This window comes from Canis lupus, chromosome 4, assembly GCF_011100685.1.
Source record: "Canis lupus familiaris isolate Mischka breed German Shepherd chromosome 4, alternate assembly UU_Cfam_GSD_1.0, whole genome shotgun sequence".
Lineage (NCBI taxonomy): Eukaryota > Metazoa > Chordata > Mammalia > Carnivora > Canidae > Canis > Canis lupus.
The window spans coordinates 56,261,802-56,277,520 of NC_049225.1; the positions used below are offsets into that span (position 1 = coordinate 56,261,802).

Sequence of the window (15,719 nt, forward strand, 5' to 3'; positions counted from 1 at the left end):
GGGGAAACCAAGGCTCTGGGAACATGGGATTTATCTGATGGTCACGTGATTGGTCAGTGGTGTCAGAGCTGCCCTCCTGCAGAGTCCAGGCTCTCTAGAGATAACTTTCCACATAATTTCTTTCTTTTCTTTTTTCTTTTCTTTTCTATTCTTTTCTTTCTTTCTTTTTTTAATTTTTATTTATTTATGATAGTCACAGAGAGAGAGAGAGAGGCAGAGACATAGGCAGAGGGAGAAGCAGGCTCCAGGCACCGGGAGCCCGACGTGGGATTCGATCCCGGGTCTTCAGGATCGCGCCCTGGGCCAAAGGCAGGCGCTAAACCGCTGCGCCACCCAGGGATCCCTCTTTCTTTCTTTTAAAGATTTTATTTATTTATTCATTAGAGACACAGAGAGGCAGAGACACAGGCAGAGGGAGAAGCAGGCTCCCTGTGAGGAGCCTGAAGTGGTACTCGATCCCAGGACCCGGAGATCCTGACCTGAGCTGAGCAGATGCTTAACCGCTGAGCCATCCAGGCAAACCTCCACATAATTTCTATATAGCCTACTCCTTCCCAGCCCTTCCCAATTCCCCAGTGCAACAGAAACTGCTCCAAAGGCTAATTAGCCAAAGAAAACTTTAGCTGAAGTCTGCTAAGTCCATTCAACCTTGCGGCTACAGAGCTGGAGAGGGACTGGCTCTGTCCCCCAGACCTGGATTCAAGTCCCAAGCCTGTCCTTTTCTCACTGTGTGATTGTGGGCAGATTACCCCACATCTCTGAGCTATAGGTTCCTTCTTGTCAAATGGACCACAAAGGGTGACTTGGGGTTTCACCAAGAAAATGTGCAAAGTAGGGGCAGTCCGGTGGCTCAGCGGTTTAGCGCCGCCTTCAGTCCAGGGCCTGATGCTGGGGACCTGGGATCAAGTCCCACATCGGGCTCCCTGCAAGGAGCCTGCTTCTCCCTCTGCCTGTGTCTCTGCCTCTCTCTCTCTCTCTGTGTGTCTCTCATAAATAAATAAAATCTTTAAAAAAAAAAAAAAAGAAAGAAAATGTGCAAAGTGTAGAGGATAAGCCTCTCTCACTGCAGGTGTTTAATAAATGTTGGCTCTTATCATGACAGCACTGCCTTTTAGTGGTAAAATATCTCATAAGGCGGGGAGACATCATCTATCACCCAATAAAGGTGGTGAGGACAATTCCTAAAGGCAGTGGATCTGGTGATGTGAGTGGAAAAAGGGGTCAACTAACAGGTGAAGAGGGAGACTCCCAGGAAGCAGAGGAAGGGATGATGGCAAATGGAGAAGAATGGAGAAGGAGTCAACACAAGGTCCGGACATACCTGCTAAACATGCACACACACACACACACACACACACATACACGCACACCTATGTACATGCCAGCGCATGACACTGCTCTCCATACCTACGCGCTGGGCGTCCCTCCTGATGGCTTCTTTGTCATGCCAATCCTTCAGCTTCTGCCCATCTCCCACGAAAAGTATCTTCTTCTGCTGATTGTGTGAGCCCTTAAAAAAAGAGATAAAAACAGTGAAAAAGGAAGAAACAGGAAATAAATTTAATAACAAAAACCCAGAAATGGCACTATTTATGGGAGCTTTTGGTAATGATTGATGGTCTGTCATCAGCTGTTCATTTATGAATCCCCTCAATATACCTTTGTTGGTGCTGCCACATGCCAGTCAGGTGAGCAAAGGTCAGAGGGGTGACAGGTACACAGTGTACGCCCTCCTGGAACTCAGAAAGCAGCAGGAGAGAAACAGATGGACAGACATTTCTTCCCCCCGCCCAGGGAGAAAGCAGTAAGTGAGCTCCATCCGACAGAAATATGCGAGCCACAAACATGAGCCACGTGTGTAACTTTAAATTTCCCAGAATTCATACTAAAAAAAATATATGAAAAACAGATGAATCAGATTTGATACTATATTTTACTTAACCCAATACATTCTAAAATAACATCATTTCAATATACAGTGTAAAAAAAATTACTGAGCTGTTTTATTCTTTTTGTTTTTTTTGTTTTTTTGTTTTTTTTTTTGTACTAAGCCTTTGAAATCCTGTGTGTACTTTACAGTTCTATTCATCTCAATTCAGACCCTTCCAGGTGGCTCATGGCTGCATACTGGGCAGGGCAGTTGAGTGAACCTCAAACCAGAGGCCTGGAGAAAAGGCTGTAGGAATTGACCTCCACCTGGGAGAACTAGGGAAAATTTCACAGACATGAGGGTATTTAGGCTGAGCTTCAGGGGAGCAGAAACAAGTGGCAGGGCATTGACTACTTCCAGGTGCCGTGGAGTGGGACAGGGCTGGGCTGGGCCTGAGGACCTTGGAGCACAGGAGCAGAAGTCAGATCTTGGTCATTTCTACAGTCCCAAAGAAGGTAAACATTTGGCGATTGTGTGTGGAATGCGTGAACAAGCAATTGGATGGCTGAGGGAAAATGGGGATATACAGTAGTCACAAAAGAGCAGCCCCTAGGGGCCAGGCTCTGAAGGCATTTATTGTGTCCGGGAGGTGAGTCCATCCTGGTGGGCCCATTAGGAAGTGGTTTCTCTAATTACAGGAGTTGCATTCCAGGATCTGGGGGTTATCAGAATGCACCAGATGCTTCCCCATGCCAACAGTCAAGTCTAAAGACTTGGCCCGGGGGCTCAGTTAGAGCCTTCCCCAGGTAACACTGCATAGCACGGCTGCTTAAATACCTTCCTGTGTTCACATAAATGAGAATGGCTTTCCCTATCATCTTGCCCATTAAAAATTCTGCAGACTTGTTCTTGCCATTGTGGCATGCAAGATCCAATAGTCCTATTTCCTATGTAATTAGCTACAAAGGCCCTGAGCATGTGGCATGCTGCAACATTAACACTAACAAGAAGTAACCAGAATAAAATCATCCCAAAACCTGTTTATTAAGTGTCTGGCTGATCCTTGTGTTAGCAGATTTTCCACAACAGCTCAATATCCTTACATCAGCTCTAATGATAATAACAATCCTTTGCATTCCCTCTCCTGTAGACCTCTCTGCATTGCAAAGAGCAAATTCTGAAAGTTAGCATGCCAGATGTGTTGGTCAGAGAGGGAAAGAAAACTGTGATAACAAAGCCCACGTGCCTACAAACATTTCTTGGGTTTCTCAGAAATCACAGAAGCTGAACTGGAGTTTCCTTTAGCAAGTTTCAAATGCGTTCAGAGACATTTCTACAGGACACACACAGTGCTGCCTTGGGAGGAGGGCTGCTAAGAGTGGGACCTTGACCCCCCCCCCGCTTTCAACCAGACCAGCAATGCATCTGTCTGTTTTCTGTACTGGGGTTCCATGTGGATTTCATTTTAAAAAGGCCATCTGCAGGGATCCCTGGGTGGCGCAGCGGTTTGGCGCCTGCCTTTGGCCCAGGGCGCGATCCTGGAGACCCGGGATCGAATCCCACGTCGGGCTCCCGGTGCATGGAGCCTGCTTCTCCCTCTGCCTGTGTCTCTGCCTCTCTCTCTGTGTGTGTGACTATCATAATAAAAAATTAAAAAAAAAAGCCATCTGCTAAAAACAAATGGACAACCATATGAGCCTTGCAGTGGGTCAGTGACCTGCCTAAGGTAAAATGCTCCATTGCCAAGATGTCAAGAGGGATTGGTCAAGGGCTGTTTAGCGATCTTTTTTCTCCAGTCCTCCCTCCCAATTCCTTTTCCCTCTTCTGCAACCCAAAGGCTGGGAACTTCAGTTGACTGCTTACGTCACTGGTGGAATGAAGACTCTCAACATGCTGAGGCTACCTTACTGGAAGGAACCCATCTAAAGAGGTTCTCAAAGTGTGAGCAGCACTGCCCCACCTGGGACCTCATTAGAATGTTCATTCCTGAACCCTACCCCAGTCCTCCTGAGGCAGAAACTCTGGGGATGAGGCCCTATGATTTGTGTTTCAACAAGTCCTCCAAGAGATTCTCAGGCACACTCAAGTTTGGGAATCTACTGGTCTAGGATGAAAACAGCCATGATCCTGCCTGCTTGCATGCTGGTCAGACCAAACCTGGGCTCTAACATCCAAGTTGAACAGATATTTACCATCAAAGGTACCATCACAAAACCCTTAGGTATGGTTGCTGGCAAAAACAATCGTGGCTTTGAGGTTTTGTTTTGTTTTGCCTTGTTTTTTTAATTGTCAGCGTAGAAAAGAAGGAAGATTTTTCTTATTGTTAAGGGGTCAGATGACCCTTAAGGACATTTCAAATCTAAAATCCCACGAAGGGCTCAGTTTCCTCCATCTGTTTGTGAAAGTCTTCCCTTGATACTGGGAATGGGGTACAGGCTTGAATATAGTTGGTATAGTTGGGTATAGTTGTGACTATGGGTATAGTTGTGACCTCATGGAAGTATATTCCTTAAATTTTGTTCTCAGAATGAACAGTGAATTGCTGAACTGACAGGGTAGAGAGTTAGGGCCCCAAAATTCTGGGAACTTCACACCCTCAGCTTCTACCACCTGCACTGCCTTTGCTTTCATGATGTTTGACCCTCTGGAATGTTCTACAGAGAAGACTTATGTTGTTTAGGTGGTCCCAGTAGCCCTTCTATCTCCCTAAACTAATAGGATGTCAGAGCCTGCAGACACAAGGAGTTCTGCATGTCTAAGCATGTACTTACAGAGGAACCTCAAATACCCAAGAAGCTAAGCTAGCTATCAGAATCAGTTAGTTCACTCCTCTCTCATCTTACAGATGGGGAAGCTGAGGTCCAAAGAGGCCAAGCTACCCAACCAAGGCCACATAAGCAGATAAGAGGATAGGAGCCATGTTCTTTGACTCCCAGGCTAACTTTCGGTGAATAGAGCCCTTGCAGTGTGATTTTTTTTAAGATTTTATTTATTTATTCATGAGAGACAGAGAGAGAGGGGGAGAGAGAGAGAGAGAGAGAGAGGCAGAGACACAGGCAGAAGGAGAAGCAGGCTCCACGCAGGGAGCCCAATGTGGGACTCGATCCCAGGATTCCAGGATCATGCCCTGGGCCAAAGGCAGGAGCTAAACCACTGAGCCACCAAGGGATCCCCCTTGCAGTGTGACCTTGAACAACTTACATGAGTCACAAGTCCGAATTTTCCTACGTGGAAAATGGAGACAGTGCTATCTACCCAATAGGTATTTTCAGAGTTGGTGAGAATATCTCAAAGACAGAAGGTTATCCTGAGCACTTCCAGAATTTATACATAAAATGTAGACATCAACACCTTTAGGATTTTAAAAATCTACTGTAAATTGACATTTTCTTATCAAATTACCTTGATACAGAACTCAAATTTTGCTATATGGGTTAAAAAAAAAAACCTTCCAATTAATAGGTCTGAGCTTTGGGTAAGAGAAAATTTAGGTTCAATCCTAGAATCACAGACTTTTCAGTGCCCAAAGGACCCTTTGAATCCTTACCCACAAGCCTTGACAAAAACTGTGGTTAATTTCAGGTGGTTCAGGACTCTCTGAGGCCCATCCATAGGAACTCCACAGATAGATCATCCAAACTACACCAAATGTTTATCAAAACCTATTCTGTGCCAGGCACTGTGCTAGGCAATGGGGATACAGGCATGACAACAAAGGTCCTGCGTAAGTGTTAATGGGGTTTACAGCCAGATCAGTCTCTCTCAAAGGGAGGTTTTTGGGAGCCCTGGGTCCTCATTATAGATGTAATTTCCTGGCCCCACCTTGAACCTATTAAATCAAAGTACCTGAGGGGTGGGAGACCAAGATGTGTTTTTAAACACATTCCCTAAGTGATTCTGATTCACAGTAAAGCTGGGAAAACCATTTGTCTAAATCCAGCTGCCTCAATATACAGATATGAAATCTGAGGTTAACAGAATAGAACAGATTTGTCCTAATTCCCATAGCTTACCAGCCCCCAAATCCAAACCAGATCTTGCTGTTCTCTCCCTGGGATAGATTGTGAGCTTCTCGAAGGAAGGGGTATCTCTTGTTCCGGTTCATCACTATGCATTCCTAGGCCAATACCTGGCCCACCTGAGGCCCTCAATAAATATCAGGTGAATGAGCAAATGGCTGCTCATCAATGGGGCAAGTAGTCTAGTTTAATGACTCTGGTTTCAGAGGTGAAAAAACCTAGGTTTTATTTCCAGGGCAAACTTCCTTGACTGACAAATAGGAAAAACTAACAGACGAACCACAACTTGTGGATTGTTGGGAGAATGAACTGAGCTAATTTACACACAGCATCTAGCTCAAGGTCTGGCACAAAGTTAGGCATTCTCAGTAAAGGGGGCCTATTAATACATTATTTTTAGAGAAAGCTTATGATCTGGTGCTTGTGATGGGCACGTCTGGGGGAAAAGAAGAGGGACGGGAATCAAATAATAAAATGATAAGCCCTTCAGGGCAACCAACCTAATACCTGAGCCGTTTCAACTGGCCATTGCTGATAACGGGATTTAGAGAGTCTTCTCATTCACAGAAGGGCACGTGCCCATGTGGAAATTCTTCAGACAAGAAGAAATTCCTAGTTAATAGTGGCATTTTGCAATTAACAAATGTCACAAGACCTTCGGCAACAAGAAAGGCATGGATGACATTTCTCAAAAGACAGCAATTCCTACACAATCACAATCACTTAATAATGTGCAAGAAAGCAAGTCTGGATTTTCAGTCCAGAGTTAACTGTAAATTTCTTTAATTCTGTGGACTCAAATATCTGTCTGTAAAAGCTGTGACTGTTTCCCCCGCAGCAACCGTCTTTTGCCCTTGATTACCAGGGGTCCTGTGGCTACAGGAAGCAAAGGGGTTGGGAGGGAGCATGGCAAGAGAGGCAAGGGACAATCTGTGGAGGAGGCTGCCAGAATTAACGTGGAAATCACATTAAACAATAAATTGGAAATGGCTTTTGACTGGCTGCTCTAAAGAACTGCTTCTGGTATCAGCGTACTTTTACTTAACATTCCATGGGAAGAATCGATTAGTGTTCAAACAGCCACACACTCACACACACAAATGGAGTTTTAATCTTTTGTTTAATCACTATTTAGCGTGCCTGGCACCCTTTGGAGGGGAGGAAGAAAGGTGGTGAAGCAAGCCAACTGTACTCTGCCCAAGGAGAAAGATCTGTCCAAGTGCACACTCGAATCCCAACATTGCAGATGCACCAACTCCCTCTCAGAGGACACTGCCACCTATGGCTGAGCTGGTGACTATCTTCAAAATACAGGAAAGGGGCCATCTGCTCTAAAACCACAATGCTAGAAGTTCAACTGAGCAGGTCATCTGCTTCATCTAGGGTCTGAGGACATATTATGGACCAGATTCTGCTGCAAATTTTAGCATGGCTTGTCCCTCCAAACCCCTTTTCAACTAGCCCCACAAAGGCTCTGAGGTTTAAATGACTATATAATTCCAAATGTTTGTCTATCTGCTAAGGAGATTATTCTAATAACCTTCACACACACACACACACACACACACACACACACAAACACATGCATAGAGCAAAGCATTCTCTTCAAGGTTGCCTGCAAGGTTATATTTCAAAGATCAGGTACAGCTTAATTTTGTTGAAAGCATAAAGTTATTTTAAGCAAGGGACTTTGGACAATTGAGTAAATGTACTTCCTTTATGAGTTTTGAGGACATAAGCTACATTGTTTTTATGTTTTCATTCATTCAACAAATAAGGATGACTTTGTTGATAAATTGGTATGTCCAAAGAACTGTGGGGGAGATGGAGATAAATAAGACAAGGCCCTGGACTCAACAAATAGCATGGATAGGAGACAAGCATGCAAGAAATGAAAAAAACCCACAACACTAACATAAGGGCCCCAAAAGTTGTATGGATAAATTCCACAGATATTTACAGGGGCAAAGATTAAATTCTACCTGAGACAATCAGGGAAGAGTCTTTGAGAGAGTTGCCTAAAAGAATGGGTAGGATTTTGATAGGTAGCAATGGGGTTCAGAATCTAGCTGGAGGGAAAGCATGTACAAAGAAATGGATGTCATGAAGTAAGGGACACATTTACTTAATGGCAAGGGGCTGATTTGGCTGGAGTGGGATGCAAAAAAGAGTCATGAAGGGCACCTGGGTGGATCAGTCGGTTAAGTGTCCAACTCTTGATTTCGGCTCAGGTCATGATCTCAGGATAGTAAGACTGAACCTTGCAACGGGGCTCCCCACTCCGCAGAGAGTGTGCTGGCTCTCTCTCCCTCTGCCCCTCCCCCTGCTCACGTGTGCTTTTTCTCTCTCTAAAATAAATACATCTTTAAAAAAAAAAAAAGTGAGAGTCATGAGCCATGAGGCCAGGAAGTCTGGACCAGAATCTGAGGGCCTTACACAGGAGCTGTTCAGCAGGCAGGAGCCACAGAAGGTCTCTGAGCAAGGAACAGGCTAGAGTAGCACTCCAAGAACAAAATGGTACTTGCAATTAATCTCAGAATCCTCCTCTCCCTGGGACAGATGGCAGAAGGAAGATGATCTTGTTTTCACTCAGAGGAAATGCTCCGTCTTTGTGGGCTGAGGACCACTCTCATTCCAGCTTTCCACAGGTCAGACTTAAAGGAGGCTGATGGAACCCCAACCCCAGTAGATAGGACAGCTGTTCTGCGACAACCTACTTTTCACCATAACCAGTACCAAGCTGTATGAGAAAACAAACAAACCTAAAGGGCACTGTCTATGGGGGGACAGAGACGCTACAGCCCAGCAACCACAAGACTGCCTAAGTCTGCTGAGCCCAAGTCCAGCGAGTTGGCTCTTCGACTCGGCCACTGGGTGCATCCATTTTCCTCTCTCCAATAACTCCATGGTGTCAAAACCAGGATGCTGGAATCCGAAATCTAGAAGGGGCTTCATTTCCTAAGAGGTAAAGTCATACACAGACAGCAACCACTGTTAAAAAGGCTGCTCCTGTACTTCCAAGGGCAGAACTATACCACCTGTCCAATTCACCCTTTGTTTTGAATAGATGGCTCTAGAAAAGGTCATTTGCTACTTAAGGTGTGAAAGCTCATTAAGAGACTTTTTCAACAGCAGAGAGAAAAATAGCCAAGATATTTTGTAATGTCTATTATCTAAAGGGCAAACGGAATCTTTAGTAACTTCTCTCTTCCATTCTAAAAGAATGATATCAACTTTTAACATTTTCTTCAGAGCAAGTTCCCATGTTTTATCATGGGGGGTGTGTATCAGGGAAACAATACTCTGATCAATAATTTGATAGTGTGCACTTGAGTGTCTCACCTATGCACCCACCCATCAGTCTGTCTGCCCCTCTATCCACCCGCTTAAATGTTTAATGAGAACAACCACATGCTAGGCTCTGTGCTAGGTATCCAGGATATTGGTAAGCAAGACAGACAAGGTTAATGCTCTCATAAAGCTTACAGTACTGTGTGTGGCAGAGGAGAATACCCACTTTAATCCAAAACCACAAGTAAATTAAAACAGCTCCAGTGGCATGTGCATAGAAGAAAAGCACACAGGGATCCCTGGGTGGCGCAGCGGTTTAGTGCCTGCCTTTGGCCCAGGGCGCGATCCTGGAGACCCAGAATCGAATCCCACGTCGGGCTCCAGGTGCATGGAGCCTGCTTCTCCCTCTGCCTATTCTCTGCCTCTCTCTCTCTCTCTGTGACTATCATAAATTAAAAAAAAAAAAAAAAAGAAAGAAAAGAAAAGCACACAGTGCAAAGACAGTTCCTTTCTTTCAGATCAGATCAGGAGGGTCTGATCTAGTCAGCAACGCCAGGAGAGGATTCCTTGAAGAAACAGAGGGAGTATGATTAGGAGTTAATTCAACAGAGGGAGAAGAGCACTCCAGACAGCGGGAAAAGCAAGGCTGTGCAAAGGCCCTATGGCTAGGCAAATATGAAACACAAGTGGGACTGCAAGAAAAGCAGTGTGTGTGGCACACAGAGGAGGAGGGAAAGCCTAGTGGGGATGAGAGGTGGGTGAGTAGAAGGACTTTGTCTTTTCTAGTATTTTATATAATATGGAGGTGTGGCAAGATCAGGTGGTATTTGGAAAGTTCTCTTGTGGCCAAGTGGAGAAGGGATTAGGAGAGAAAGAAGGGTGGAACTGAGGGAAGAGGCTATCAGAGTGTATATGTATAGGCAGAGATGATGGAATAGGAAGACAGAAGTGGGGATGGACATAGATTTGTTTTTTAATAGAGTCACAAGGGGTCTGCAGGTCTGTAGTCAAGAAATGCAGCCTGAGAACTTTGACACTTGGGTGATAAGTTTATCTTTAAGGTCCATTAGCCGTCGGGCAGCCCCGGTGGCTCAGCAGTTTAGCGCCGCCTTCAGTCCAGGGCGTGATCCTGGAGACCCGGGATGGAGTCCCACGTCGGGCGCCCTGCGTGGAGCCTGCTTCTCCCTCTGCCTGTGTCTCTGCCTCTCTCTGTCTCTCTGTGTCTCTCATGAATAAATAAATAAAATCTTTAAAAAAAAAAAAAAAAAAAAAGGTCCATAAGCCCAAAGTCCCATGGATGCAGGTGGCACTGACCTGGGGCCTGAGCCCGGACCTCCCCTTGCCTACCCTGCTGTTTGTTTCTCACATGTTACTTTCAAGTCTAAGCTCTGTTCTTCGACAACCACTCGGGGAAATGAGACCTAATAAAAATTGTATCATACGTATATTAACCTTCAGGAATTAAATGACACGTAGTCAAAAAGAAAAGAAAACAAACACTAACTGAGGAGGCTGGCAATCCTCCTAATCCCTATGCTCGGGGAGCCTGTGCCATGGAAGGTTGTCCTTAGCAGCCCAGCTCTCCCCAGCCTCTGGAATGCGAGCACTTTGGTACTGAGTGAGCTTTCTCTCGGAAGTTAAGTATTTTTCACTACCTCAGAAGGCACTGTGATGACTTCAACCAAAGAAATTGTCATTGGTTTTAATACTGGGGAAAAAAAACTGCCTAAACCGAACTTTTGAGAGGTGGTTTGTCATTATATTCCATGGGCAACTGTCAAGGATGATTCTAATTTTATGTTATTTCACCATCTACAGTGGTGAGTTTATTATAACCTAACCCTTTCATAAGATGAGACTTTACTATGTTATTATTGTCATTATGGCCACTTTGAAGATGACAAAACTGAGGCTTGGAGAGAAAATCAATATGAAAGTGTTTTGCAAACTGCCAACCACCCCATGAGTGTGATCATCACAATTAATGGTTCCTTCTGCACACATTTGCCCACTTCTTCCCACATCTCGGAACATAGCTCTCAGGAAAGAAAAACTCGCTGGCGTGAATCAGACTTCTGCGCCTTGTTGACAAGGGGTCTTGAAAATCTCAGTCTAATTGATAAGTGATCGACCACAGGAAAGTCTCCAAAAACTGTTCTCAGAGGCTTGGTGGATGGAGCACAACAGAGGGTCATTACACTGCTCTGCAGAGCAGATATGGATGTGTAAAGAGGAAGGCAGGCAAAACTGGCAGGCTGAATGGAAGGCAAGTTCCAAGCTCTTTTGGGGATTGAAAAATGACTACAAACACATCCTACTGGTCTCCTACTTAGGGAATTTATAACTGAAACACCAAGCAATGTAGTAGTTGCTCTCTTAACAGTGATAATTATAATCAGAATCTCCCATTCTGAAGACAACAAAACAAAAAGCGTAAGAACACGTGCTTTGGAGTCAGAAAGAGTTCTGCTTTGCTTGCTAGCTGTGCGACCTGAAGCAAGTTACCTTGTTTCCCCAAGCCTTGGTTCCTCAAGTATAAAATGGGAGATATTAATAGTACCTGGCATAAAGGTTACTGTGAGGATTAAATGAGATACAACCTGTGGAGATCTTAGCAGGGTTTGGAATTTAAGAAGCACTAAAAATCATAGCTATCATTATTAGTTTTTATTTGGCTAGTACTTTGCAATCTACAAAGTATGTATGTATGTATGTATATATATATATTCATTTACTATATAGTGAATAATATAGTATATATATAGTGAATATATATATATATATATATATTCACTAATATATCTATTTCTTCACTACAATCACACCAGGGTGAAGGCAGGCATAATAATGCTATCATAATGTTCTTTCTTGGGGATCCTCTCAGTACTGTGCTCCCAGCAACCCTTCACAGTGAGCCAATGATGGCCAAAGGATAGGCCCTATCTGCCATGCCTGCCTTGAGCTAGAAGAGTGAATTCCCAAGTACCTGAGAGGCTGTGATCCACTGGTGGATTTCTACAATCTTAGATCTTCTTTCAGGCTGGCTAACTATTCACTGTCTGCAAAGGTCCCCCAAGGCAGTGGGGTGAGGAAAGCGGGGAAAGCAGGTAACTGATGGCTGTTCTCCTCCTCTGGTGCTGTCCTCCCCTCCCCCCACAACTACTGGAGTCTTCCGTGTGCCATGACCTGGAGTCACAGAATCGAGATGCTGAGTGGGAGCTGAGGTGCTGTCTCCTCTGATGGTCCACTGGACCCAGTAACTCTTTCTTTGCTGCAGCACATGCACAAGTCCCTGAGATTGGCTTGGGCCACCTAGGGGAGTGGGAGTGCCTCTATACAGATGACTACAGTTATTAGAAAATTCCTTCTAAAAAAATAAATAAATAAAAATTAAAAAATTAAAAAAAAAAAAAAAAAGAAAATTCCTGATTCTTAGCTCCTTGGGGTCCTTCCTGGTCCACAAGGAAAGTCTCTGACTGGATTATGATCCTGCCCCCAACCCTGCCGTCTGCCATCTTGGAAATCTCTAAATTCCTCTCCATTTCTCTTGGGGTGGGAGCCCATTGAGTAGCATTCCCACCACCTCCCCCACTCCCATCTTACTCTCACTCTGTCATTCTCGTTCTTCTATACTGATCTCTTAGACATACAGTGGCCCAGGCAGGATACACGAGGTGTAGCCTCAGCAGCACACAGGATCGTATTCTCAGAACACACTGCTTTGCTATGAAAGTAGACGGTCCCTACAGAAACAAATCCCAACTCTCAGGTAGACCTTCTCTGGCCTCCCTGACTAGATCATAACCTCTAACTGTGCCCTGATAGCATCCTTACCGCTTCTTTGTGATTTCATATTCATTTGGGTGATTATTTCATTATTGTCTGTCTCTCCCCAAACTGTGAAGTCCATGACAGTAGGAGCTAGCAATTTTTGTTAAATGAATGAATGAGTGGAAACATCTTTTGTTTTATCTTTTCTAGATAAAGGAAGGTCATCCATGATTAGATGTGTCTAATATAGTCACAAGGATTTAATATCATAAAGGGGTTCTGAGGATTAACTTTATCCTCTGACTAAAACGTTTCAGGTCAACTTAATGGGCTACAAAACTAACGAGAGATGGCTTACCTGGATCCTAAAATGATTTCTAAAAAATGCAACAGCCTGAACTCTTCTACCTTCTTCTTTCATTTTCAAACTATTTCCTTTTTGGATCCCTAACGTTAAGGTTCGTGCACAAATTGCTGTACGTTCCCAAGGAGCTGCTCTCTCTTTCTGCCATAGTAATGGTAATTTTAGCTAGGAATAGGACTTCTCAGAATAAAGGTGATATTTCCCAGACATCCTGACAGCTAGCTGTGGCCTAACTAGGTCCTATTCAATGAGATGTGAATGCGGCTATTGTATGGCCAATCCATGGAACCCACCTAAAGCAATCATCATTCCTTGTATCCTATTGCCCAGAACACAAGTGCCACCATGCTGGATCATGCGATAGAGGTCCATACCCTAGAGATGGTGAGTATCTGGTGGGAAGGAGCCCTAGATTCCTGAGGACTGTAGGGAGTGGAGTGGTCACATCAGTCCTGGACTGTAACCTCCTAGACCTTCTCTTGAGGCCTGAGGCTTAAAAACCTGAAAAATAGCTTGGTATGATGCAGAAGAACCTGGAGGAGGATCCAGAAGATCTGGGTTTCAGACTTCTGGCTCTACATTTATGAAATAGACAGTAGGACAGTAGGCAGGTCCCTTGTCTTTCTAGATCTCCATTCTCTGACTGTAGAAGGGAGGTCAAAATTGTATCTGTCTACAACACGACTGTATAAAAAATGGTAAGGAATCCACAAAAAGGTAGTAGAACTAGTGAGTTTAGCAATGTCATTGGATATGAGGATGACAAATTAAAATCAACTACATTGCTAAAAAACACCAATGAATCTTTGGAAATTGAAATAAAACACAGCATTTAAAATGATAAAAAATACTAAATTTTTTTAGTAAAAAAATTGACGCCTGGGTGGCTCAGCGGTTGAGCATCTGCCTTCAGCTCAGGACATGATCCTAGGGTCCAGGATTGAGTCCCACATCGGTCTCCCTGAGGGAAGCCTGCTTTTCCCTCTGCCAATATCTCTCTCTGCCTGTATCTCTCTGCATCTCTCATGAGTAAATAAATAAAATCTTAAAAAAAATACTTGAGGGTTTAATTTAACAAAAGCATGTAAGATCTATACACTGAAAATTACAGAACACTGATGGAAGAAATCAAAGCTCTAAATAAATGGAGAAATAAATGGAGAGGTACATAATATTTATAAATCAGAAGACTCGATATTGTTAAGATGTGTCAGTCCTCTATCTACAGACTCAATATAATCTTTGCAGAAATTAACATGAAAGGGACATAGAAACCTAATCAAAGCAACTTAGAAAAAGAGGAACAAAGTTGGGATTCTTACTATCTACTACTTTTAAGGCTCCTATAGGGCTTCAGTGACCAAGAGAGTGTGGTACTTGAGTAGGGAAAGACACGGGATTGATGGGAGCCGAATGGAGAGTCCATTTATATCATCAGTTGATGCTGAACAGAGATGCTAAGGAAATTCAATGGAAAAGGATAATCTTTTCAATAAAAGATGGTTGGAATCACTAAATATTCATTTGCCTAAATATAAACTTCAATCCTTACCTCACACCATACACAAAAATGAACTTAAAATGGATCACTGACTTAAATGTAAGAGCCAAAATTATAAAATTTGTACAAGGAAATATGGGAGCAAACATTAGTAACCTCAGTTTAGGCAATGGTTTCTTATATAGGACACAAACAGTGTAAGATACGGATAAACTGAAATTCATTACAATTTAAAAGTCTTTGTTCTCTGAAGGGGAAGCCATGGACTAAGAGGATATATTTACAAAACCCATATTTGATGAATGACTTATATTCAGAATGCATATAGCATATATTACAGCTCAATATCATTAGTCATTAGGGAAATGCAAATCACTTTTGCATTTTGCATCATTAGGGAAATGATCTCATCATCATGAGATAGCAACTTGTACCTACTAGGGTAGTGATAATTGTAAAAAATGGAAAATAACAAATGTTGGCAAGGATGTGGAGAAATTAGAACCCTTGTGCTTTGCTGGAGAAAATGCAAAATAGTGCAGCCACTGTGGAAAGTAGTTTGGTGGTTTCTCAAAAGATTAAACACAGAAGTATCCAGATGACCCAGTAATAACACCCTTAGGTACATATCCAAAAGAACTGCAAGCAGGGACTCACATAGGCATTTTTATGTCAATGTCCATTACAGCATTATTTACATACCCAAAAGGTAGAAACGCCTCAGGTGTCCTTCAACAGATAGAGGAATAAACAAAACATAGCACATACATATGATGGACTATTACTCAGCCATATAAAAGGAATGAAATTTTGATACATGTACAATGCAGACAGACCTTGAAAATATCATGCTTAGTGAAATAAGGCAGACGACAGAAGGATGCATATTATATGATTCCACTT

General features: G+C 43.4%; 1 protein-coding gene across 8 annotated transcripts in view; it reads right to left on the bottom strand.

The window, feature by feature from the left end:
* GALNT10 (polypeptide N-acetylgalactosaminyltransferase 10) overlaps window positions 1-15,719 on the bottom strand; it is a 216,506-nt gene that overhangs the window by 120,828 nt on the left and 79,959 nt on the right. For all 8 annotated transcript variants that reach the window (XR_005358379.1, XR_005358378.1, XR_005358375.1 and 5 more), the window contains exon 2: window positions 1,408-1,510. Coding sequence is in view for 2 of the 8 variants with exons in the window: in XM_038534954.1 (XP_038390882.1) it covers window positions 1,408-1,510 (103 nt within the window). In the remaining 6 variants the exon portion in view is untranslated. The remainder of the gene's footprint in view (window positions 1-1,407; window positions 1,511-15,719) is intronic.